Source organism: Calidris pugnax, unplaced genomic scaffold (assembly GCF_001431845.1).
Source record: "Calidris pugnax isolate Ruff unplaced genomic scaffold, ASM143184v1 scaffold31, whole genome shotgun sequence".
NCBI classification, from domain to species: Eukaryota; Metazoa; Chordata; class Aves; order Charadriiformes; family Scolopacidae; genus Calidris; species Calidris pugnax.
Window position 1 is genome coordinate 7384660 of NW_015090786.1, and position 26376 is coordinate 7411035.

General features: G+C 37.7%; 2 protein-coding genes across 12 annotated transcripts in view; one reads left to right on the forward strand and one right to left on the reverse strand.

Annotated features, from left to right (window-relative positions):
* Positions 1 to 331: 331 nt before the first annotated feature.
* MKKS (McKusick-Kaufman syndrome) lies at positions 332 to 8574 on the reverse strand. 8 transcript variants are annotated; one of them, XM_014966453.1, is made up of 7 exons: positions 8507 to 8531; positions 7608 to 7716; positions 6885 to 7114; positions 4507 to 5944; positions 3815 to 3990; positions 3000 to 3110; positions 2095 to 2535 (listed from the first exon to the last, which is right to left on the reverse strand). In XM_014966453.1, exons 4-7 carry the CDS (start codon positions 5495 to 5497, stop codon positions 2095 to 2097), a joined length of 1719 nt encoding a protein of 572 aa, XP_014821939.1. In that variant the 5' UTR covers positions 5498 to 5944; positions 6885 to 7114; positions 7608 to 7716; positions 8507 to 8531. The 8 variants fall into 8 exon arrangements, with proteins under 8 accessions (XP_014821936.1, XP_014821939.1, XP_014821943.1 ...); XM_014966457.1 differs by lacking the exon at positions 8507 to 8531 and adding an exon at positions 8414 to 8506 and having other exon boundaries at positions 6885 to 7110; XM_014966451.1 differs by lacking the exon at positions 8507 to 8531 and adding an exon at positions 8414 to 8506.
* A 117-nt stretch (positions 8575 to 8691) lies between these two features.
* SLX4IP (SLX4 interacting protein) overlaps positions 8692 to 26376 on the forward strand; it is a 74650-nt gene continuing 56965 nt past the window's right edge. Inside the window, exons 1-3 of one of the 4 annotated variants that reach the window (XM_014966310.1) lie at positions 8692 to 8824; positions 10048 to 10220; positions 14989 to 15037. In XM_014966310.1, the coding sequence (XP_014821796.1) occupies positions 15011 to 15037 (27 nt within the window). In that variant the 5' untranslated portion in view covers positions 8692 to 8824; positions 10048 to 10220; positions 14989 to 15010. The other 3 variants (XM_014966314.1, XM_014966313.1, XM_014966312.1) reach the window with 3 other exon arrangements.

The following is a 26376-nucleotide window of genomic DNA, read 5'->3' on the forward strand; positions in this document are numbered from 1 at the left end:
AAGACTGTAGCACAACTGAGAACCGAACTTCACCCGCCCAATTACCAGCACTGCCAGCTGCTCATTTATCCTTTTCATTCACATTAGGAGAAAAAAATTCATTGTTATTAAAACTATCTATATATGAAACAATCTTCAGGTAAAAATTCATTTATATCTGAACTGCTCACCAAAAATTAATTGGTTTTTAAATAATTTTCTAATGTGTGATTTTCTTAAAACCGTGAGGGGGGCAGAGAAAAAAACCAGAATGGAATCAGATCTAACAATGGTTTTATAGAAGCTGTGAACCAACTTTCAGACACCAAGACAAAAGAACACTAGCAACTACTTCTATTTAAATATTGTTTTAATTTTCACTTCACAGCTGTAGTCACTAAATTCAACATTTTTGCACTGCATAACAAACTGATATTATAGGAAGCAAAATACTCTAATTCGACACTTTGAGTTAGAGACTCATAATTAGATGAAGTATTACCAAGATTCTTCTGTGCTTTAAGATATACACCATCATTTGGCTTCATTATTCCTGATGTTTTCATTTGGTTTATGGTATATGGGAGGATCAAGATATTAAAGCAGCCTTTTTAGTAACCAACTTTGAACAGCCTCCATCTCAACCCTTGTAACATTCTTCCACCAATTCCCAAAGGACGCCTTATAGCACTGAAGCAATCATTTCAGGTCATAAAAAGATAAAGAACTTTAAATAACTTTTCATTTTTTCCAGTGAGAAAATGATTATTTATGCTCTTGAAATGAAAAGGACTTTGTACAAAAGGTCTGGAAAGATCTGTTTTTAATTATATATTTCAAAACTGTGTTATATAAAACAATTCTACTGCTTATACTCAGTAAATATATTAAAAACTTAAGAGACAAGAAAACAAATAAGCAGACTACTCTATAACTAACACGGCTGTTTTCTGGAAAAGCGTGTCATGAACAATTTGTCCCTTGTGACTGAAAACAAAAAGGGAGAAGAAAAGGGGCAAAGAAAATGAGTTTAAGCAAGAAATTGTAACACCCCTTTTGATCTTGCATGCAAGCTGAAAATGAGAAAAAGTTTCGATCATTCAGTCTACAGCCTTATTTAAAGATCAAAACAAGCCTGAGAAGCTTAAAGCCTTACTTCATTAAAAGAAAAGAAGCTATGCACAATCAAAGAGTTAATTGAATGGTAAGTGGGACGTTCTTTCTTGCAGCTTTGCTTAAATGATAGAAACATTTATACACTGTCCTATACCCCACAGAAGACAATCAAGGTGCACTTTACAAAAGTTTTTTCCACACAGTCTGCCATTTCTTTTCAAATCTTCCATTACCTACCTGCTACCTTAAGATGTCCAGGGTGAGTTTTAATAATTTGCTAAATAAATTACATAGGAATTAAAATTTTCCAGTCATTTAGAGAAAAAAAGTGCAATATGATATACGGTGACAAGATCCTAAGAACAAAATTTGAAAACAAAGTGGCTCAAGGTATTTATTAAGGAAAGCTTTCTTTTTTACCTACAAAATTAAAAATACCAGTGCTGAAGTTCTGTTGCAATACAAGAGTCTGTTTGAACGTGTAAAGCTTTTGCTGAGACCACATAAATTCTAATCTTTAACATATGTTTTCTCAGCAAGTGGATTCATTTTCCCCTTCCTTTGGAGATGCCACAGAGCTAACAGAAACATCCAAAATTTTGCTTAATGAGGAGGGAATTTCATACGTCTCCTTAAATTCAGCACTTATTTACTGAAGGAGAACATTCAAATCTCCCAGAAGGACACAAGAAACTCAATTTTTTGAAGTGTCATTCACTCTTTTGAATACACTAATTTGAATACTTGTAAGTCATATGTTACTATGATTCACTGTATATTTGGCTAATCATTTAACAGTTCCTAACAAAAAATTAAACATTTGAAAATGCTTGAGGGCACAGTAGATTAGCAATCAGAAGAGTATGCAATGGCAAACTGTTTGATTTAAAATTTCTGTCGTCCACATTCTAACCATTTAAAGTATCTTAACGCATTATGTAGTACCCTGCTTTCAATTAAGTACCTTGCTTCGCAACCCAATTCACTATAAGATCAGAGCTAATTTTGATCTTCAATTACATATGAGAGATCCAAAATCAGATTGGCTGTCTCCAAAGCTACTTGTAGGCCACTACACTTTGCAGCAAAACAGTCTAATGTCAGAAAGTCAGCAACTTTTACTGAGGGCTCTTTAGGGCAGCCCTGTATAACAGGGGAGCCAAACTGGCCCTGCAAAAGCCTCCAGCTGAGATTCTCAGCGTTACCATTAATCCCACAGCCACATTTTGAAACTAGATCTGACCAATTAGAGACAGAGGGAAAACCTGATGGAACAAACCAACAGTGTCCATAAACCAAGTCTGTAAGAATTTCTCCATCATCATGATTCAGGGAGCAAGCTACAGACTCCAGAGAACGGCAAAAACCATCAGCAACCAATTGGTATTGTGTCCGAGAACAATCTATATCTTTAAAATTGCTGGTCGACAGACTACAACTCTAAAAAAACAAACACAGGAAACAGAAAATTAGAGCAGTATTTTACAGAAATAATTTTAAATCAAACCTACATCATACTATTGCCTTTTTTTTTAAACAGATGGTTCAGTCTTATCTAAAAAAATTGTTCGTGATGATTGTTCCACAATAGAAAAAATTTCTAGACAAGTCAAAGCTGAGCTCTGCATGATTATCTTTCAGTATAAAGATTCTACATATTTTTTATTTTAACATTTAAAAAATAAGCACTCACATAATAAATACCAAAAGACTTAACGAGTAAAAATACAGTATTAACAAGTCTGAAAGATGTAATTAGCACCGAGTGCTTCAAATAGACCTGTTTTATATTAGTCATTAGGCAGCAAAAATGCAACAATAATCTATAAAAGACAAGTGTTTTAACATAAATTCTTGTTTCCTAAGTATATCAAGCAGCTTTAAAAAACCCTTGTCTTAAATACCTTGTGTCTTACGTACGATGCCAAGTGAGTTTCTGTACAGCCACCTCCTAACAATGCCAAAGGTTCCTTGATTGTTAACTGTAGCACATGTTCTGCAGTTTCACAGGCACGCTGAAAACCGTATTAATTTCTCATTAGACATACAACGATTAATAGAATCTTCCCCCATTGAAAAAACTACTAGAATAAAATTTTCAATAGTTTCTAGTACAGACTTCATAAACTTGAATTATGTGTGGATATAAAGCTGCTGAGTGATTTCCAAAACCTCACTCACTCAATAAGAAATTGCCTTTATTTGTCCACACTTGGTATGGAAAAGCAGAACTAAAAAGTGCTATATTTTATTCCTTCTTTTTGCAAAACAGGGTTATATATAAAAAGCCCATCAGTATCAATGACATTTCGAGATCAACTATTCAATGCAAAGCTATGCTTGACTACCATTGCAGGTACTGCTGCTGGCCTTTTGCTGGGCAATTTTTTCTCTATGCTCTCATAGACCAAGTAATGTGACTGAAAACATTTATCCAGGACAAGAACAAGTGAAAAATGTTTCTGTCCCTAAACAACTTCCCATATTAAAACAGAAGCACAAAATGAACATAAGCACTTTAAGAATTTTGAAATTCTAGAAATAAGGGCATTTCTGAATTGCTTTCTTGAAATTGTATACCTAAACCCAAACTAAGCTCCATTTATGTACTGAAAAAATCACTTTTCTAAACTCACTGTATCTGTTTCTCATAACTTTTTAATTTTTTTTTCATTACAAACATAACTTTTCAAGGAAGATTTCAAGAAAATTTGCCTACCTTCAATTCATCCCATGCTGTTTCATTTCTGTTACAGAGTATCAAGCTGCAGACAACTGTGTCATTAGGAATTAGATGCACAAAATGTTTTGAAGCAAAACTCTCAATGCGCACATCTTTCAAACTGCCGTAACAACTGGGAGACAACAAATGTATGGAAGCTATAGGCTTTGAACCTGTACAATTAAGAAAAGCAGAGAACAGTATGTATTACTGTCATCAGAACAGCTATCTGTTGCATTTCATAAAGCAGGAACTTTTTTCCTCTTGGCTTTTTAAATTATATATATTCTTCAATACCTAACATTTCAATCTACACAGGAAATCACAAACAGAAACCAGTATGTTTTCAAAGTACAGGACTTAGTGATAGTTTAAGATTTAAAAAAAACGACTGTTTTATTCTCACTAGATAAGAGTTTGAAAATAATCTGCATTTGCAGTAACTATAATTGGATATTCCTCATGCAGCAATTGGTAATCACTTGTGCTGTATACCTCCACAAGTATACACAATCATTAGAGCCTGCAAAAGACCAATCTCACTTTTAAAATGGTTTTCAGACTGGAAAAGATCAACTCTTGCTCAGCTGCTAAGATAGGATACAAACAGAAATCCTTACTTTGCAGTGACCAACCTAGACTGGCTTTCATTACAAGATGAAAACCAGTACAGAAAACCAGCTTGTTACCTGTCATCCGACTCAGAGGTTCCATCAGAGAGAGCCCAGCTCTGTCTACAGCGATGACATGGTTCTCTTTCAGATACTGCTTCAAGGATGGATGGATAACTTTCTGGCACACGACAAGGCCAATCTCATCATTAACCAGCTGCTTTCCTACATTAAGCAACTGATTCAGCTCTGACATTTCTAGAGAAATTCCATGATGGACTGTTATAGTTCCTTCTTCAGGGCTGAAGAGGTCTCCTGACATGGACACACAGAAAAGTGCTATCTTGATCATGTTCGAACAACTTCTTTTGACAGTAAGTGGCTTTGCCGATTGAATTTCTGGTGTTTCTATGAGTAGTCCAGGTAGAACTGTAGAATCCACAACTCTTTTACCTTTCACAGGTACTATTATACACTTTCCTAAAACAGCATTAGTCTCAACGTGAGATGGAACAGTAAACATAAAAGCCTTTAAAATCAGCGTGGCGAGATGCTCAACTTCTTGTTTGTCAAGCATGCAAGCAGGTTTGCTTGTTAATACACTACGTACCAAACAAAGAAGAGTCTCAAGACTGCTAAAATCCACAGATACCCGGCAACCACAGGCCTCAGATTTGAGGTAGTCCATACATAAACTCAAAAGATGCTTGCTTATGTTAATGACAGTGCAAGATGCAATGTTCAGGCTTCTAAAGTTTTCAATCAAACTACAGCAAAGAATGGCAGTAAACAAGCCGCAATCACTGAAGCGCGACACGTGGTTCTGTACAGGGGCCGTCAAAACCCTTAATACAGGATGACTGACAGAAAGGCGACTGAATATGGCTGAAGATTGTGAAGTTGTACAAACATAGCCTCCCACACCATTGTGGAGCTGTTTGAGTCTACCAGCAGGACCATAGCAAGATTTCAATATTCCACTTAGCAGAGACAGCGACTGCCTAACTGTATCTTTAGTTAAAGGTTCGCTAATAAATAACGGAGGCTTTTTGGCTTCAAGACGAGACATTTTCAAAGAAAGATTTTAATTCTGGACAACAAAACAGATTTCATTTTACTTAGATCAGTAATTCATAGCACTTTAAAAATTTAAAGTAGTACATTTTAATTCTTTAAAGCTAAGGATTATTTTAAATGTGGAACAGTAGGTACAGTATGATAATGACATTCCTGTGACTGACTGTGATCTACCTCTTAAATCAAGGCTTAAATCCTACCGTGAAAACGATATATAATGACAGCAGTAAACTATTTCATTCACGACGATCTTCCTTTTTAGCTTCTGAATGTGATCGAGCAGATTTTTTTGCAACAAAGTTAACGAGCATGCTTCCAAAATGGACAGCTATGACTGACAGTCCTGCCAGAAGCAGAAAGTTCTTTCTACTCCAGCTAGTTTTCCTCATCTCTTCTTCCAGCAACACTCACAGAAGAAAAGCTCCAAAGATAATTATACCTACAATAAAAATCAGAAAGGTATTAGGATAATCTTATGACAATATTGCATAGCTTGAACTGCTATTTTATTTTTCACAAAAAAAACCTCGCTTAAGAACAAATACCAAACTATAAAGGTTTCTTAATTGAGAAAAGCTATTAATATCATATATAATACAAGCATATAATGTACAAATCATGCATGTTTGTTAACAACCTCAATTCTGACCACCAGTTTATATGCTGTTTTAGCCTTAAGTCTATAAGTAACAGGCCACTATAAACTGCACTTAATTGTAGGAATATGTCAAAACTGTAGCGACATTAAAGACTTTTTCACTCAAGAGCAAAAGAACTGAACTATCCAGCACTGCTTCCCTGGCAACCACTTCAGAAACAAAAGCTTTTATCGTTCAAATAACTTTTAAGAAATCTCTCCTTTTGAAAGAAATGTTTCTTACTTCAAGATGCCTAGCATTTCTTTCAGTTCTTAAACACTTCAAAAATTAAATGGGTATTTATTCACATTTCTATGCAAATGCACAGTATTTAGGCTTCTCTCATATTTGAGTTCCTTCTCTCTTGTAATCACCATCCCTACTAACAACACATACTGTTACTACATAAAGTCACCATTACTTCTGGGCAGTTTTGAACCTGAAAGGACACTTCTGCAGACCCAGTCACAAAAGCTTGAATATTGCCTTGTTTTTAAATATCTGTAAGACCAATAATACCATCACTTAACTGATCCTATCAATTGGGATTTAGCAGTAGCTTGAGATGTATGATGCATTTTTTGGGTCTGTGTAACTACCAGATTAAGTCATTTGCAAAAAAATAATAAAATTCTGGAAGACTAAAGTTAGAGCGGCAAGACTACATCTGTTAGAAAATTCCCATTTAATTGACTCATCTCCTGCCTCAAAGATATAGATACAACTAAGTAGGTAACTTACCCACAATACATAGCACTAACGCTATTTTTCTTTACTTTTGTGATCCCCTTGCATCACGTATGCCACAATCCCAGGTTCTGGAACAATGTCCTCTGTCTTCACTTGGAAAATAGGACTGGACTTGACGTAAAACCACCCCCAGTGCACCAGCCCAAGGCTAGTTCCCATAACAATCAGAACTTTGTAGTCCTTCCAGATGGTTTTAAGACCCATTGCAAACTGGCATCTACCTAGGTAAAGATAATTTATTATTTTAAATATATTCTAGAAATTCTTTTTTTTACTCTATAATAACAGCACAGAACAGATAAACCTGAAAGTTAATATCTTTAATTACAGTGCAGCTGATGATTAAAACACAAAATGACACAAGAAAGTCTTACTTTGTGAACTTCAAAAAAAAAAGCTATAAAAATAACCTCAATTCAGACATCTTGAAATGTTAATTGCTGCATTTGCTTCAAGCTTTGGCATGCTAAATCTTAAAGCTTTGTTACTTTGTTATGTTTATCTAATTACAAATGTTACTGCTTCAGATGGTAAATATTTGAAGTGTAAAACAAAGAAGTTTCAAAATACCCCATTTTTTTTCCCCCTGTAGTTAGTAAAATTACATGACTAACAGAGCTCCTGAAAGAATATGAAACTTTTAACTTGCAAGTCAAGGAAGCTGCAATGCTTCTGACTTCACTTTAAGCTGCCCAGAGTAGCAGCTATACCTACCTTAGCCCTTTTTGCCCTCGATCTTCAGAAACTACAAACGTAATAAATACATCCTCGTCTAAAAAGAATGCATAAGCCTCTACTTCCCATGGGATTTCATCAAGAATTACTAAATACAGGAAGAAAAAAATATATATGTATACTCAGGTTTTACATCAAAACTACTTCTTGGTTTAAACAGCTACAAAGGTACAACTCATAGACTAAACGTTCCTACACCTGCCCGACTTCATCCACCTGACAGAATCACGTAATTGTCAGAGTTGGAAGGGACCTCTAGAGATCATCTAGTCCAACTCCCCTGCTAAAGCAGGGTCGCCCAGAGCACATTAACTCAGGACTGCATCCAGGCGGGGCTTGAAAATCTCCAGAGAAGGGGACTCCACGACCCCCCTGGGCAGCCTGTTCCAGAAGTAAACTAAAAATAACAAAGTCCAACTAAAACCCCTCCCATCACGCTGTGGGGATTCCACAGCTTCACACCCCCTGGCACACAAGGCAAAGCGGACTCGAAAAATCACCAGGCCGGCCGGTACGAGCGAGGCGGCTGCACGCCGGCCATAACTCGCTGAGGGCCGGCTAGAGGGAATCCTCTGCCCTCGGTCACGCATGTCGCTAGGCGACCACCCCTCTCTGTCCCCGCGTCCTAGCGACCTTGCGGCGCGGGCGCCTGAGGAGGGAAGCGGCTTCCCTCAGGCGGCTGAGGAGCGGGGTGCGGGAGGGGGACGGCGCACCCCAGGCCTCTCCCCTTTCCTCATGCAGCAAGAGGCTGCGGGGACACCCCCAGCAGCCCTCCCGGCTCTCACCTCACCCCGAGGGGGAGCCTCCCCAGCAGGGGGGGGTACCCGGCCGCCCTCCCGCCGACACCTCAGCGCCCTCCCCTCCGCGCCGGAACCCACCCAAGGGAAGCCGGCCGCCTCACGCGGCCCGGAAGTACGGTGCCTTAGCCCCGCCTCCCCGACGGCACGGCACGGCGCTGAGGCGAGCGCGACGCCCTCCCTCCTCTCGCCTGCCATTGGCCAAGCCCTACGTCACGTGGCCCGCCGCGCGCGGCCGCCCCGGCGGCCATTTTGCGTTCGGGCAAGGCAGGGCGGGCGGCGGCTACAGCCAGCGGCCATTTTGGATAGGGGAGAAGAAGCTCGTGCCCGGCAGCCATCTTGCTTGGGGGCAGAGGAGCCGTTAGAACCGTTGGAGGCAGGCGCCGGTACAGGGAGGAGGTACGGCCTGGCTATGGCGGCGGGTCCACGCCGGGACCCTCGGCCAGGAGGCTTTTAGGGGGAGAGGCCGCGCCTTGCTCTTCAGTCTCGCTTTCCTCCCTAGATAAACACATGAGGTGATGTCCTGGGGGAGCTGCTGCCGTGAGGGCAGGGGCCGGCTCCCGTCGCGCCTCCCTCAGGCTCTGCCTCGGCTGGTTCCCTCCTGCGCCGCCCCCTCCCGGCCCGGAGAGGTGCGAGCCTTCGGAGCACCGGCCAGGCTTGAAAATGTGGATATCTCTCTGATTTTTCTTCCTTGCTTAACTCCTGTTGCAGTTACTCAGCTTCACTTCTTCACGCGCCTCTCTGAGCCTTCCTGCAGGCGGACACTGTTACCCTGACCAAAACAAGCTTAAGAAAACTTTGTTGCCTGACCTCTTCTAAAAATTTTTCTTGCCTCTTGTTCTATTCTGCACCTTTTCTTCTCCTCACTCACCCTACCCCTGCACTCTCTGTCAAGAATATCTTGTATTATATTCATGTGTTAATAGGTGGGTTTATTTTTAATTTTGTGCATAGTTGCAGAGTTTACAACTGTAGCCAAAAGACAACTTTTTAATGCCTAAATTCATACAGAAAGGAGTAGAACAATTCTGTTTTTATGAACACTGCCTTCAGCTGTTCCACAAAACTTTCTAAAAAAGAGGGTTCAGAAATGTAAAAAGATAATAGCCAGCACCTGTCTCTAATGAGCACTTTGATGTTCCTCGGATATATCTCTAGTTCTATGCAGTTGTGTGGTGAATGGGTAACATTTTTGAAAGTGAATTGTGGGACTTTAAAGGTGAATGGGCAGTTCATGAATGAAGGAGTGTAGATAGCATTGAGCTAAAACCATGCTAACTTGTTGGGAGTTTCTAAAGGTTAAGTGGAAAAATTTGGAACAGTGCAACTAGAAATCCTGAGACTGCAAAACATGAAGATTCTGCTATGTCTTTACAGAACTAGAAAAACTTTACTAAATCTGTGAATTGCTGAGAATTACACTGCTTATCCCAAGTTTAGGATCCACTCTCATAAACTGACGAGTGCTGGGCATGGGCTGAACAGTGTCTGGTATCTAGGGACTGGAAAGTGTAGGAAAATTCTCTTGTATTGTGATAGTTAATTTTGAACTATAAAGATAGTTAACTTATTCGAGAAAGTTCCTTAATTAGCATTTGTGGTTTTGTTTCTGCCTTTTTCAGGTGTCCACCTCTCCCCACCCAAGGCAAAGGCACCCAAAGATGGGCAGAGTGTGAAGAGTTTGCAGCTGTTGTGTTAGAAGTTGCCGTATCTTCAAGTGGGCATGTGTGGCAGGAGTTTTCAATTCCTCATTCCTGCTGAGCTCCAACTTCCCTCGCCACAGGAAGCTACTACGGTAAGATGCTGTTCATCAGTTGGCAGCAAACACTTTAGCTTGCTCACTGGGAGGCCATGTTTTCTGGCTTCCCTTGAGTGTCTGCCACTCTGCTTGATATCAAATTTAGGAAAGAAAGATATTCTGCTGTATTATTTTTGAAGTGCGTCTCACTCTAGCTACAGGGGACCTGCGTGTTTAATTCTGGATCGTGGTTTTTTGTACAGGCTGTCTATCAAAAAATTAGATGTTGAAATACTACAAATACAATGTCAAGACTTCTTAGAAAATATTTAAAACATTGTTTCTGAGAGGAGTTTTTTTTCTGCCTTATTTTCTTATCGTCACATTTCCTTATGTACAGTTTCCTTTAGAGGTTTGCATTACTTTGCAACATGTACAGTATTCCATGAAACAGAGTCTTTTTACCAAATAGACTGATTGTAACATATCTGTGTTTCTGGGTTTTTTTAAACGCAGGAAATGGCAAAGTAATTTGGAGCTTGTTGGCTTTTTTTAATGTACAATTGATGGGTAATTTGCCTCATTTTCTGATGTCTTAGCATTGGGTATTTTTTTGTCTGTGACAGATCAGTGACACATTAGCTGCGTTCTTTTTGGTTTTCTAAGGATTTGCTTACATTTTTTTTTGTCTGCTATATTTCCTTTGCCTTATGTATATGGTTAATGCAAAGAATGGGGTAGTTGGCAAACTCCAAAAGTCAGATTACTCCCGTGAAGAGCAAATAGAACCAAAGGTAACTTTTTTTGCACATCTTTTTTATTTTTCTTTTCTTTACTTTTTTTTTTTTTTCCAGATTGGATTTGGAGAGGATTTCTGCCCACTAGCAATCCTTTTCACATCAGTAGTAGCAGACTTGTTGCAACAGTGGTATTCTAGATGGCAAATTGTTACAAAAAAGATTGGTGATTCATCCACATGTTGGTTTGTTCTCAAGCAGGATATGAGCATTTGGAAAAAAGAGATGATGCTCTGTCATGTTTTGTTGCAACTCTTCTTCGTATTGTTACTACTGTAAGGATTAATTATAAAACATAAGCAGTCCAAGTATTGTTCTTCAGATCATAGGCTTGCAGCACTATTGTGAATTACATGCAGCAAAAAATTACATACGATCTAGGTAAACTATGTTCCTGGAAGCATGAGGCAAAGTACCTTGTGTTCTGCTGTATCCCAAGGTGCAGGTAATTCTGTGTAAATGTTAGGTTTGTTCAGTATTGTCATTGCTGTTGTAGGAGTTCTTAGTTGATGATGCACTCCACAGCAAATTGTGTTTATAATGACACATGACCTAACTTCAAGTTAATATTCTAGTTGCTTGGAGAAGAGACTATAGCATTTAACACTATCCTACTTTTTGCTGTTCTTGCCTGCTGTTTTTCCTATTTATTTTTTTTTTGTTGGTTGTGAGAAGGAGGTAGGGATCATCAGTGAAGCTTCAGATATTAGCCTTTCATTAAAATTAAAAACCCTATCCTGAAGTGCTGCTGAGACTTTTTTTTTTTAAGTGAAACTGATGAGTCATCTGTGCCCAAGTTTTGTGGTGTTTTGAAAAGGCTGTGATATATCTTATTATTTACTTTTTGTTGTTTTTTATTTTTTTTCCCGATGGAGTGAGTAGTCCTTGGAGCTCTTGAACACCAAGAATACAATCTTGTGCACCTTTACAAGGAACTGAGAAGTGCAGTTGGTTTTCATTTGGTAGCTGCCATTTCCCTTTAGCATCTTTTCTGACCTAGTTCTAGCACTGCTGTTTCAAGAATTTCTGAGTCTTATCTCATACTGAGATTCTTCTTATAGTCATTTGACTATGTTTACTTCTATAAAGTAGCACCTTACTACCTGACTGAATTGAAATATGATGTTCCAACTGGTCCAGAGCGCTGTTCATTATGTTGTGTTTCTCGAAATTGCTATCGGTAAAGTTGACAGACTCCGATAAGACAGAAGAGTTTCTAGGTCACCTCTTTAAATACCTCCAGGAATGGCAATTCAACCACTTCCCTGGGCAGCCTGTTCCAATGTTTGACAACCCTTTCAGTGAAGAAATTTCTCCTAGTATCCAATCTAAACCTCCCCTGGAGCAATTTGAGGCCATTTCCTTGTCCTATTGCCTGTTAATTTGGGAGAAGAGACCGACCCCACCTCTCTACAGCTTCCATTCAGGTAGATGCGGCGCTGAGGGACATGGTTTAGCGGTAACTTGGCAGTGCTGGATTAAGAGTTGGACTTGATGATCTTAAAGGTCTTTTCCAACCAAAACAATTCTATGTTTTGTGCAAGGAAGAATGATAGTTGAGTGGCACAAGGCATGTTATTCCAGCTTTTGTCTGCACGGCTGTTATTTGAAAATTCAATTTCCTCTCTATATATCGTTTTTATTCAGTAGTTACTTGCAGAGTGGGTCTCAATTCAAACTCATTTTAACCTGGTTACAGTAACAACCATTTAACTTCTCACTTTTTACAATCCTTTTACTGTTTCTGTTTTTTACTACTTCAATATTGATATCATATATAGGAAAAAAATCTTTTCAGTAATTGGCAGTTTTCCTTGAGCCAGTATATGGAATTGTGCCCTTGTTACTTTCACGTTTTCTCGTAGTTGCTTTGAAATCTTGGGTCTCGGCATTTGGATATTTGAAATGGAAGCTCTGCATAGAAGTGTTTATTTAGTTCAAAATGATTACTGTTGAATCTTAAGATCAAAAATATCTATGCTACGTAGCTGTAAAGTGGCTCTTTATCTTGTTTTGCACTTTTTGGAAGTTAAATAAGGGTAACAACTGCATTTTGAAATGTGTAAGTGTAGTGCCTGACAGAGACACATGTCACCAGCCTGACTTGTGTCCTGAAATTTTGACAGCTCTCTCCCAGTGCTTTGCAATAACTTGAAGTATGCAGTGAGAAGCGGGTATGTCTTCTGCATTCTTACTATTTTCCTATATCATCTCCAAGAAAATTGACTGGATTTGACTGTCTTCCTAGGAGATTAATCCTGTAGGAAACTTTAGAGTGTAAAAAGCAGCTCTATTCTCATTGTAGTTTCTGTTGCAGTTTGTCTGTTGCAGGCAGCAGCTACTGACACTTTTCTTTCTTGATTTTAAAGCTTGAACTGTATTGTTTGGGTACTCTATCTTCTGCCAGTATATACTAAGACCCTTGTTCACCCTGTTTTCTGTCCAATCCAAATCTCTTCCTTGTCTGTTCCCTCTGTTCCTATCCTGTGTGAAAATTGAATGTGTCTTAATTTTTTTATTCTCGGGGTTTTGTAGATGTTAATTTTGGTACCACAGGGTCCATTCCACGTTGCTTCTAAATCCTAGCATTGTGGAGTAAGCTGGAAAGCCTTTCATGTCTTTAATTTAACCTAATCTTCTACCTTTTGACAAGTGAATGTTTAGCTCCCATTTACGTGGAGGACGAACTTCCCCAGTAGTTTCAATGCGGTAACCATAACAGTTATCAGTTTGGAATAAAACCACCTAGTCAAAAAGGTGACTGGTGGTTTGGTTTGCAAGCCAACTTGAAGCTTGTAGTCATTTGAGTGAGATAGAGTTCTTCTAAGGGGACGGGAGGGAATCTTAGCAACTAATTGAAGGTTTCTTCTTGCACCTAAGAGAGAGTGCGTTTAACTTTCAGCATGAACTAATGTTTCTTGAGTGACTTGAAGTGTCTGAGGCAGGGTCAGGGTTTGTGCAGCTAAATGTACTTCACTCAATATCCCAAATTAAGCAATCTAAATCCTTTTTGGGATAAGCAAGAGAAGAGGATATCCAGAGTTCACTTTACTTGTGTGCAACCACAATAATGCTTGTGTCACATTGCTTTATGCATGTAGTAGTTTAAAGTTTTAAATATGCTTAATGTGTGGATATACATATGCATACTATATGCACCAGAAGCCAGAGTTTCTTATTTAATAAAAACAAAAGTGACTGTGATTTGCTTTTGAACTGGTTTAAACTCTGATACTACTGAATACTGGAACTGCAAGTAGTGAATGGGTATCTCAATTCTGAATTTGCTTACCGCTGCTTGGTCTGAAAGCAAATTTTGAAATTTGCTTAGTGTTGCCGAGCCCCCGTTAAGAGAACATGATGGAAGATATTATTTCTTTAGGGCCATTGGTTTATGCAGCCTGTCGTCTCCCTGGCTAAGTAGAAATCCACAGGGTAGGGAGGGATGAATTGCACATAGAGAGGTTTGAGGACTCTCTTGACTAGAGAAGGTATTATTTATTAAGATTGCTTTTTCTTGAAAACAATACCTTTTAAAATTTTGTGTGTTTTCTTCCCCCTTTTCTTCTTCATTCTTTCTTTAAGCTATGCACAGGGATTTTATGTGAAGTTATTAAATTGAAAGAGAAACGAGGCCGGGGCTGTATATGTAAGGACCAGTGGTTAAGACAATAGCAAAAGAATATTCCAGGTTTAGTTTGCTACTCTGAAAGGCTTCTTGAGGATAGATTATGTGGGTTTGTCTCTGTCTTCATATTGGTCTGAAAAATAGTTATAATTTTGTATTTCATGTGTTGGATGCTAAGTGCCTGAACAGTTAAGAGGTTCACTAAAAGAAACCAATGCAGGTAGCTAAGTAATTCTCCTTTAAATAAGAGTTTTCCTTGGGTTTCTTAAAGCAGCGTATAGGGTTTGAAGAACAGCAGTAATGAAAAAAAAAAAAGAGTAACAGATTTTAAAAATCCTTTTTGGTGCAGAGATCCGAGTTTTTCCCTAGTGCTGATCACTTTTAATTGATGTTTTTATAGGACCAGCTTACACTGACCTATCATGGCATCCAACAAGTTTGTCATTAAGGTAAGTAGAATGTCATAGCTTTAATTTAAAAAGAAAATCTGTAATACTTCCTAGAATGTGTGTACATTGATTTTTATAAGTTAATGATGAAGAGGTGCATCCTTTAGACTTCTGGTCATAGTACCATGTTTTGTATCAGCTTTTCTTTCTCTTTGGAGCAGGAAGATTAAAATCATATAAGTAAAAATGATTAGTTGTGTAGTTAGAATTAGAAACTGCATGAATTCTCAGTAAAAAGTATTTGCTACTTGAAATAAAATTTTAGAGTTGTTTCTTCTCTTACTGTAATCTTGCAATATTATTTGTGCACTTCCCAGATAATCTAAGAGTTCCTGCTTTAAGGCATAACAATGTTCTTAAACTATTTATCACACTTGATTTTTTTTTTTTTATTTGCATCTTTTTTTCCCCCCTCTTTTTCCATTTTCAAGGATTAGTTGTCTTACATCCAGTAAAATGCTATTGCAGTTTATTTTGGAAACGGGCTTTTGGTTATGTATCACATGTTTGAACACTTTTCAAAACATCCTATAATAATCATAGCACTTCATAATTCTTCTACTGTAATTATATCAGCTTACCAATAAAAAATCTATTTGTTCAGTAAAAATTGTGAAACCTTCTCTTTTGGACCATCTATCTTGTTTGTGTGTTCCTGTATGTCTGGGGTAGTTTAGGTAATGCATACAGTTCAAAGTGATTAGCGCAATATATTATTCTCTTGGAAATGTTTTTTCCAGGAATTTTCTTAATAGAAGAGACTTTTTCCTCTGTGGGTAAGCTTGGGTTTTTTGGAGGGCAGCTACAAAAGCCTTCCTGACTGATCAGGCCACGGAAGCTGTTGAAGCTTGGTTTTGTGGGTAACCAACCTGTTCAACAGGCAGACCAAACACTTAATTTTTGTGTTCTGTGTGTTCTTTTCAAAGAAAACTGCTGTCATTTACTGGGACGCTTGCTTCATGGGTTTTGGTTTTTTTCACTGTTTAACATGATTATAAACCTTAACAGCGTCATGTCTATGCTATTCACTGCTTCAAAAGTGAGGTAGGAGTTAGGAGAAATATCTTTGATTTTGAACACTTTTTGCTGATATTCTGAGTCTATATGACCCTGGTGGTGGTAACAATAGGAGCTGAGGCTGAAGGCATTGTTTTTCTCAGCTGAGAACTCTTGATGTCATCAATATTAATGTAAGTGCCCAAGAAAACAATGGTGTGAGTTGAAATATCTTCACCAGATAAAAAGTCTTAAGACGTGTCATTACTGACTTGCATTATTACAGCTTGCTGATTCAGCACAGACACTTTGCTGGTATTCAGCTTGTACCCTGACAATCACTAAGTAGTTTAACGTCACTGACTATCTGAGCAAGTGGTTGGGTTATCATTGAGCATGCGTTTGTTGGTAAGCAATATCACCGATACAACTTTTGAGAGTGCCAACGAGATACAACTTTATTTTTCTTTCTGATAGATAGTATTTGAGAAATGAGGGTAAGTTTTATGCATGTACTGAATGCTGAAAATTAACTTTGCCTTGACTAAACTGTAGCAAATATATAATGTAAATATGTGAAAAGCTGATAAGAATTTACTTTGTGTGGAGATACGTAACACTTGTTAGATTGGGGATTTTGTGTGTGAATTTTTGCTCCTTTACATTCAGTGGATTTGAATTTAATGTGAATATTCTCTTTTTAAAGACTGTTCAACTTTCACATAATTTTTTCAAGGAAGATCCCTGTGCAGAAGATCCTCCATTAAAAAGTGGAAAATATTCCCACTTCTCTATGCAGGGAGAGTATAGGAAATACTATGTTCTTACTTTTAGGTTCCTAGTGTTTGAACTGATAGGGGTATTTTACTGAGTCTGAAAATGTTTTATGCTGCCTCATCTTCTACATTCTCTACTTTTTAGATTTTCTAAGCGTGTGTACATTAATGTTTTCGGTAAGAGACTGAAAAGTACAGCTTATCAGTCTTTCAAGTCTTAGCTGACTGGAATGCAATTAAGAGAAAAACACCCATAATATGTTTAATGGCTTTGCTTCTTAACTACATATATTTTATATGAGAATCTCTGTACCTCCAATGTAATGGTCAATTACTTTCAGTAGAGGGAGTAGTTGGCCTATTTTTGGAAGGCAAGCCTAAGCTTGGTTTTATGGGCAATTAAGAGCGATTGAAATAAAATAATTGATGCCATAAAATAGCTTTAAACCTTAATGCAAAAAGTGCAGTTAAGTCTTAAACACACTTTCTTCACTTGCCAAGCAGCCGGATGCCGTAGTGTTGTGATGTGCAATAGATAGTTTATACAAGTTAAATTTGATAAGCAATTTTCAATTTTAGGAAATATTGATACTTCATAAAGTGTTGCATGGTAAAATAGCCCCAGTTCTGGAAAAAAGACATATGAATTTAATTAAACTTTTTGTGTGTGTTGCTAAAATATTTTACTGCTGTTCTGACAAATAAATCTTAACTTTAATTGGTGAGGCTTAAAGCAAAATCTTGAATGCTATATGGATTTGAAAAATAATATCACTAGGGCCTTGTTTAAAACTTTGGACAAAGTAGAAAGAATTTATCTTCCAGAATTGTGTAAATTGACTTTATTCATGCCAAACTGCAGAACTAAATATAGTAATTTTTATGGCTGTAATAGAAAAAAATTCATTTACTGTTTTCTCCAACTCATTCATTTGCCAGACACTGAAGACTTTAAATTGTTACTACATTTCAATAGCTCAACTCAAAGGGAAACTTTTTTTACTTTCTTATTTCATACTTTGACAAATTAAGAGCTCTGTTCTGTCTCAGATTTGCAAGCCGTTGCTAGCACATATCTTAGATTAAGATAATTATATTTTCACTGTTCTTTCTGGTCATCCAGCACACTCTGCAATCGATCTTTCAGCAATGTTCCATGGTATCAATTGAAATTATTGCATGCTGGAGGTGTATATGAAACTTTTTGATACTTCCTACCTCAAACTTACTGCTTGCTTGAAATTGCGAGTTCCTTTGAAGCAGTGACATAGTTCTCTGTTTTATAGTGGGAACAAAGATGGAAGTACTGGAAATAATTGGGCAGAAAAATTAGGTCAGTTTTCCCCTTCATTTTGCTTGTGTATGTATCCTTTACTTTTTTTATGTTGATGTATCTTAATGTAATCGTTAAGACACCAATTGGTAATCAAAGGCATCTTAACATCTCTCTTTGCATATCTTAGAAGTGCTCCGTGAGAGTAAGGGTGCATAGAAATAATGTTGCTTATAGGCCCCAACAGTAGGTAGATGGAAATGGAAGGATATCTTCCTGTCAGACAATATGTTAGTGTGTACTTACAGCGCTGTACATGTCATTTTAGGGTCTGCTCACGGACTTGTGGAAGGCATTACTGTCTTTGGTCTGGAATAAGAAAATGAGCCACTAATTTTGAAGGGGCCTTTTCTGATATTCTCATGCATGTTTAAATATGTTAATGGATTTCTAGTGCTAAGGCGAAGATTTCTGTATCAGATACATCTGTTTGGCTGATTCTTAGGTGACATCTAAGTGGGCAAGACAGATTAAACTTCACATTTCTGTGAAGTGTGTCTGTTGAATTAGTTTAAGAGATACCTTCTCTAAGTATTTTGCTCTGTGAGGAAGTGGTGTGTTTGCTGCTGCTTGCAAATTGTTTGGAGAGGAAAAAAAAAACCAAGGGAGATGAGTATGTTTTCTTATCTAATTTTTAAATTTTTCTCTGATTCTGTGTAATGAGTAATGGAGGATAGTAAATGCATTTTACTGCGATACTAAGATCATAGATGCATGAATGCAGTGCTGTCAAGCAGAGTGTTAGAACAAGGAACAATTTGTGTCTAAAGTGATTTTTTTTTTTTTTATGTTATGACTAGTCAGGGTCACTAGACTGATACTACAGGTGCTTTTTTTTTTTTTTTTTTACCATACATAGTTTTGAACTATTTAGCATACTGATTTCTAGTTTGAGAGCTAGGTTTTTTTGGAGTGTTTAGTTAAAGTAACTAATAGATATGATATTCTTATGTCTGTTTCTTTTTTCCTGTTGCAGAACTAAGATGTTTATGTGTGAAATTCCTGTAGTTGGAGTATTTACAAATGTTTCAATAGAAATACACTAATTTTTTTTACAATCGGATAGAATTTGTAGAAGTTCTCCAAACTGATTAAAGGCTGTTGAATTTTTTTTTATGTGTCCTGCATGTTCTTATATTTGCTTTTTGGGTCTTTAAAAATTAAGAAATAGCAATATTAACCATTTAATGATGGTTTTCTAGGGATGGTGTTCTCCTAAAGCAACATTGCTTGCAACAACTATAAATACAGGTGGTTAGATTTTTTGTTATCAAGTAGCATCATACACTTCACTTAGCTGTGATGTTTGTTGAATGGATAAAATACAATAGTTGTCTAAAAGGGCTTAAATGTCTCAAGAAAATAACAAGGGACCTGGGGGGAAGATTTGATTTAAAATAGGAAGTAGAAAGCAGTAATAATGGATGGAAGGACATCTATTTAGTTCTCTTTCTTAACTCTGCATTTAATTCCCAATTTCATGGGACCAGATATGGAATGACTAAAGTGATGAGTAAATAAGTTCCAGAAGAAAGGAAAGAGGAAATTGGGAGGTAGAGGGGGGAGGAAAATTAAGTGTACGGTCTAGTTCTAACCTCCTGGAGTCAATGGAAGTTTCCTCACTGACCTCAGAGGATTAATTTTCAAGCCTAGGGAAATGATGAGTGGATGAAGAGTTGAGAGATTAAAGTGTTAGCAGAAGGAGAAAGGAATAGGAAGCCAGAGGGATAAACATCAATAGTGGAAACACTGCTTTCCCGGCAATCACTTCAAATAAGGAATAAAAGAATGGTTCAACTTGCATTACTTTTTTTTGGTAATTCAAATAAATTAATCTGATTAGTTCTAAAAGTTCCAGTTGTGGCAGAAAATGAGGCTTTTGCGAACTGTGAGCACTATATTACTGTGACAGTGGCATGGGATTCTAAATACATACAATGCCAGTGATACTAATTATTTTTTTTTGATGTAATTACTTCAAAGGTGTAATCACCATGGTAATTGCCATATGCCTTATTTCTGAGCAGCACTACCATATTTTACACCTCCACTGTTCAGCTTTTTGGAGATCTTTGTGGTACTGTCTGCTTGACCCTGGAGTCCAGCAGTTAAGGAGGAAGGGACGGGAAACTTAGAAGCAGACTTCAATCTCTCTGAGTCCAGCAAAACATCAGGGCTTAGCAGAGATGCTGCATGGGGTCACTGAATGTCTTGAGGTCCTGGGAGAGGCTTCAGCTTGTGCTGTAGGTGAAATTCTTCAATTCTTTCCAGTGAGTTCAGATGGAGGTTAGTAGGCTGGGAGGTAAAGGGATCCATGTTTCATATAGTACCTGGTAATATCATGTACAAACAGTTTAATGATGCAGTAATGCAGCTTTTGCTCTTCATGTTAATATCATGAAAACTTCATATAAAAAGTTTTCATATTGTTTCGTGTGGCCTCTCCCCAGTCTGGACATTGTAGATGGATTCTGATATGTGGAAGTCATCTCAGTATTTGATGTACGAGTATGTTCTTACTGGACTATGGAGTAAAAAGGAGAAGAGAGACTGACAACACATTTTTATTCTTTCCTTATGTTTCATCCATGTGGTTCACAACTTCCTTAAAAGGAGTCTATTTTTAAAAGCAAAATTATTGCTTGGTTTCAATTCTCAAATAAAAGCTTAGTTTCTGGACATTTTGTGTTCACTGCAGCGCTTATTCAACCGTGACTTTGCAGTATTTTTCTTGACTCAATAGCCAAACTTTTTCTTAAATAACGGTACATGGCACCTTATTTCAGTATTCTGCTGCAGTCATTGCTAAGCATGAGCACTGATGACGCTCAATGATTGTGAAAACCCTTTAAACTGCTGATAAAATGATGACTCATGGTCACCTGATGAAAACAGATTCATTACCATGACTCCAGAGACTTCAGATCCCATGTAAGTGTTTCACTTCCCACACTAGTTCTTCTAAAAGGGATGATGGTGCAGTTATTTTCTAACAGTTGACAGCTGCTCAATTAAGCTGTGACAATGTGGTTTGCAAAAACTATGAATTCCAGACTTTTTTAATAATAGTTTAAGGAACAAAAAATCTGCATGAGCTGTGAAGAAGTTACCAATATTATTCGCTATGTTACTTGGAGTGTTTTCTAATCAAATTATACATCTTAGATTTCATTTACCACTACTGAATTAAGTTCTTTTTTTAATGGATCTGACCCAAACCTCACTGAAGTCAATGGGGTTTGGATCAGAGCCTGTAGGAGTATATTGGCAGCACTCTGTAGCTTAACTAAGAACATACTAATTTATGTCATCAGCAGCCTTCTTCAGTTCGATTTTCTGTCCTTTTAAAATGCTGTCTGTTTGTTTATAATGTTTGTGCTTTCATGTCTTTGTAACTTCTTTTGTTGTGGCATCTTTGCCATTTCTGCTATGTGTGTTTTAGACAGATCCTTTTGCATGAAGTCCTGAATCTACAAGCTTCAGCAAAACAAAGATTTTCTTCCTTTTTTTGTGTCACTTGCCACATACATATTAAGTAGCATTCAAATGGAGATTTGCTATAAAGATGTTGCATCAAGTGCACATTGAAGAATAGTTAGTTGTTAGTCTTGAGTAAGAACGAAGTGAAAATCAGAGGTAAGGACGAATGTCATAATATCACTGGTTTCCATGCAACAAAATGTTACACAGCCACAGAACATTTTCTCAGCACTTTCATATTGTTAGTGACTGTGCTCATTTTGCTGTAAAACCCTGTGGAGTAACTGGGCTAAGCTCTATCCTATGTGCAAGGTTCACTTTGAACAGCCCTGCTTAGTTTCCAGGAAGTAGTAAGGTGCCTGGCATATCTGACACCACTCAGCTGGTGAAACAATAGTTTATTTAAGATGCAGTTAAATACAGCCTTTCAAGTTCAAGCCAATATTCTCCTATTTTAAACTCAGAGGGTCGTCTTTGTTCGTTGAATATACCAGTGATTTAATAGCACTCATAATTAACCAAATATATATGGTTGTGGTTTACTCTGCTTTGTATCATACAGATAAAGGCTGATAGAAGTGTATAGCTCTGAACATAAAATATTTGCTGAGCTAAAGAGTTGGGAAAGAGCTAAGTCTTTGGCCATTAAAGAGGATCTGTTCAATGCCAAGATCCTAGGATTTGACAGTCGCTAGAGTCATGCAGCACATAACTTTCCCTTCTTTATTTTGACGTTTCTGTAGTACAAAAATAGGAAGGAGAGTAATAGAAGTAGCACTACCATAGTGTGTTGCCTTGCCATAATAAGGTAATCTTCGATAGCGGAAAACAAACTTATAAAGAGTTATTCCCTTTGTGGTATTGTCTGTAAGTCTCTGGTTCTTATTTTCCTGTTAAACTGTCACGTAGTCACAATCCATGTCTCAGGGAATTTACAAACAATTTAGATGATAGGAGTAAGTCTGACATGTCAGAAGTTGAAAATGAAATTCACAATTTAAAAAAAAATCAAGCAAAAACATATTCTTGCCTCAAACAAGTGCTGAGTACCGAATGTTTATAGTATAGTATGAAGTAGACTGACTAGCAGTGGCTGGTGCTACTGGCTGCCATGGGCGTCCCAGCAGAGAGAAATCTTACAGGTGAATTTGGAATAAAACAACAAAATTGTCTTCTAGATTTCTTCAGAAAAAATGTTAGAAGTTATCATTAATTTTAAATTTTTATATGTTAATTTGTGCATCTTCCAGAAAATTGAATAAATATTTTATTTTGCTTTTATTGTTTGGTGAAAACAGAGGGTGGTGTTTGGAGATGGCCTTAAAAGACTTAACTTTTTTTTTTTTTTTTAAGGAAATGTTTCTTTGCTTTTATCCCTTCTTCACCCTGATAATTGGCAGGAATTGTGATTTGATTTGCAGAATGTTTTGAGGATACAATTAGGGGTACTTGCTGATTATGAACTGAAAAGAGATTTAATTGCAGATGCCCAGCATATTCTATATAGTTCAGGAAACTCTTGGCTACTGTGAAGCCATTTTCCGTAGGGCTATTAGAGAAAGTTCTTATGTCATTGTTGTTTTATAGAGGCCTACATTATTAAGCATGTAGGAACTGTTAGGATTTAGTCTGGTTTTATAAATTCCTATTTGAGCTATCATACAAATTTTGGGAGGGAAAATTCTAGTGATGAAGAATACAATAAAAAAATACTGTAAGTTCAGAAGTGAAAGGATGTTCAGATATCATTAGAACCTACCTTTTTGTTTGAGTATCTTTTGCAAGCATCAAGAGATCTCACAGTACTTCAAGCTGTACACCTAGACAATCTCTGAAAGCTCTGTTGTTGATAGCCAGCATTGTGGCAAGGTGAGGCAACAGTTATCCACGTACACTTATGAGACAGCATTCCTACTCTGAGCAGAGAAAATGAAGTTGGCAAAATACAATTGCCACATCTGTAATTTGGCCAGGCCATTGGATCTGTAGCAAAGTGTCATGGATACCACTGATGATCAAAGACTGTTAAAACATAATAGCAAGTTTGATCTTCACAGTGGACTACGAATTCAAAACTAGTTTAGAAGGAGAAAGTACTTCTGGAATTACCAGCAGCGTTGCTCCTTGGAGACCCATGTGTAAGCAGAGACTCACTTCACATTCTGTTACTCTGCCAATTTGCTATTCCTACTTTACACAGAGATATTAGGAATAATAGATTGTCAAACACTTTGGCTTTTTTTTATTAAGAAGCAAAAAGTGAAGAACTTTGGTATGATCATTAACTCTCATTAGGTGTGGGCTCTGTTGCATGGAACTTTTTGAAATGCTGCCCAAGTAGTAATACAAAGCTGTGCCTACTCTTCAGAGAGTGCAGGTGTTCCTGAAATAACTTCAGCTTGTATCCTCCTTCCCAGTATTTGTATTCCATGTAGTAAGTGGTTGTGTCCCTAACACTGGACTTTATCTACATAGATACTAGTGACTTTAAGTTGATGCAAATGGTGATTTCAGAATCAGCAACATAATGGTATTTAAGAGGGTAAGCTCATCCACCATGAACATCTACTTTGCAGTAATGCCCACATGAAAATCTCCGCTGCTGCTGGCTGTCATCATATGGGGACTTGATTTTGAAATACCACTTCTTTCTCTTGGGATTGCTACACAGATTTAGCAGCTAGACCTTGATCAGCAAGTGGTGTGTTCATTTCTCTAATTTGACTATCTGTAAATTAGTTCAGTGATCATCTCAGTGTTTTGATTAGTTCCCTTGTCTTTTCAGTAATAGTTTGGACCTCTTCAAAATGTCATTATGATACAGATTTCAATTAAAATACTAATACTTTACTCCAAATGTATTAAAATATAATGTAGTTTAAATGCAATGCTATCTATTATCTTACTTGCATTGTGAAAAACAGTGAGGTTTTTTTCAAATGGTAGTTCTGTTGTGGGCTGTGTGATAGTTTCCTGTGTATTTAAGATGAAGATTCCAGGTTTTTCCACAAAGTGAAAAGACTATGAAAATTTTGTTCTGAGAGAGCTCCTTCTCAGCACTGAAGATCTCCCTTGCTTTTATTCTCATGTTTATAACAACACCTTATAGGGACTTACAAATCGGGCAGAACTAGGGAAAGAAAGAGTAAAATGAAAAGTGGCAGGGCTGTGGAAGGGGCTGTGGAAGGTCAGTGAGAGGAGCCAATTTGGGATAAGCTTTCACTGGTGGAACTGCTGTTGAGTATCAGGGGTCTATGTTTAACTTCTAACTTTGTGGATAAAGCGTGGATTATAAGCATGAGAATGCAATGATGTGCTATCTGTATTTTACGGAATAGATGGCATGCAAGCAGGTAATGGGATTGGGATGATTACGGTGGTGATAACGTTGGTGAGGGAGGAGGCCGCCCGCGCAGCAGCCGGGAACCCCGCTGGGGAGGGCCGGGCCGGGGGCGGCTTCAGCACCAGCCCCGGCTGGGACAGCGGCGCCCCCAGCCCCGCCGGCGGGAGGGTGGGCTCCTCGGGCCTGGGGAGGCCCGCCCGCCCTCCAGACCTTGGCCGGTATAGACGTGAAAATCGGGTCATGCTGCTTGGTTTGTTCCTCCCTGGCATAGTTTTCCTAACTAGTCCCCCTCTTCAAAGACACAGAAAACGAAAGCGGTGTTAGTTTATTTCAGTTCTGCCTAGTTACAGACCCCTACCGCTTCCTTTGAGGAAACTCAGAAGAACCCTTTCCAAGAATCATTTACAGTTTGTTTTTGAGTGAATTCCCCTTCATACATATTTCTTTTCTAATGGCTTCTTGATCATTTCTCTAATTTGGGAGGTATACTTTTAAAGACTTTTGGTGACATGTTTATTTTTCTTAAATGCTTATGGAACAGAAATACAACCTCATGAGGCGTGTGTGTCCCAAATGGAATTAGAATGGTTCCACAGTGTTAATTCAGTTCATCCATTATTGTATCTTCGATTTTTTTTCTCTTCAAACTTTAATCCTGTAATTTTAGAGAAGAAACTATTTTGAAGAACCTTGCTTTCCATGCACACATTGGAAATATCAATAGGATATAAGCATATGGAAAACTTCATATAGGCAATTTCTACTTCCCCCTTCACCTTCCCACACATGCAGATGAGCGGGGGGTAGGGGGTGCAAATAGAACCAGAAATCTGCATCTGTCCTTTTTACACCCAAATTCTTAATAACAAGCTTGCACTTTTAATCTGTCTTTTTCTTCCATGAGATCTTAAAAATTTCAGCCATGGTGAACTCCATGGTAGTGGAGTTCACAGATAGATGCTGGAAAGATGATGGCTTATGCCTTTTATTCTTGGCTGTAGGAAGAAATCTCAATTACTGTGAAAAATACTGAGAATTCTTGTATTCAGTGGTTGAAGAAAAAATTTTTTGATTCATACTGCATACTTGCCTTTTAAAATTGTATGTTTTATTGCTATAGGTAGGAGATGTTATTGTCATACATGGGAAGATGGGACAGGTTGAGATGCTTTATCTATGGCAGTCTTTAGATATAAATGTATAATTGGTAAAGCTACTGATTGATCTCCCCGTGTTGCAGATAGCTTGCACCTTCTTTTCCCTAATGGTTTCACAGTGCTTTCTTCAGTAAACCATGAGAGCAGTAGGGGTTTGGTTTTAATTTAAAAAAAAAAACCCAAAGTTATGAGTAATTGCAGAAGAATTTCCAGTGATTTCTAAGTAAATTAGCAGTGGCAATTTACAGCAAAAA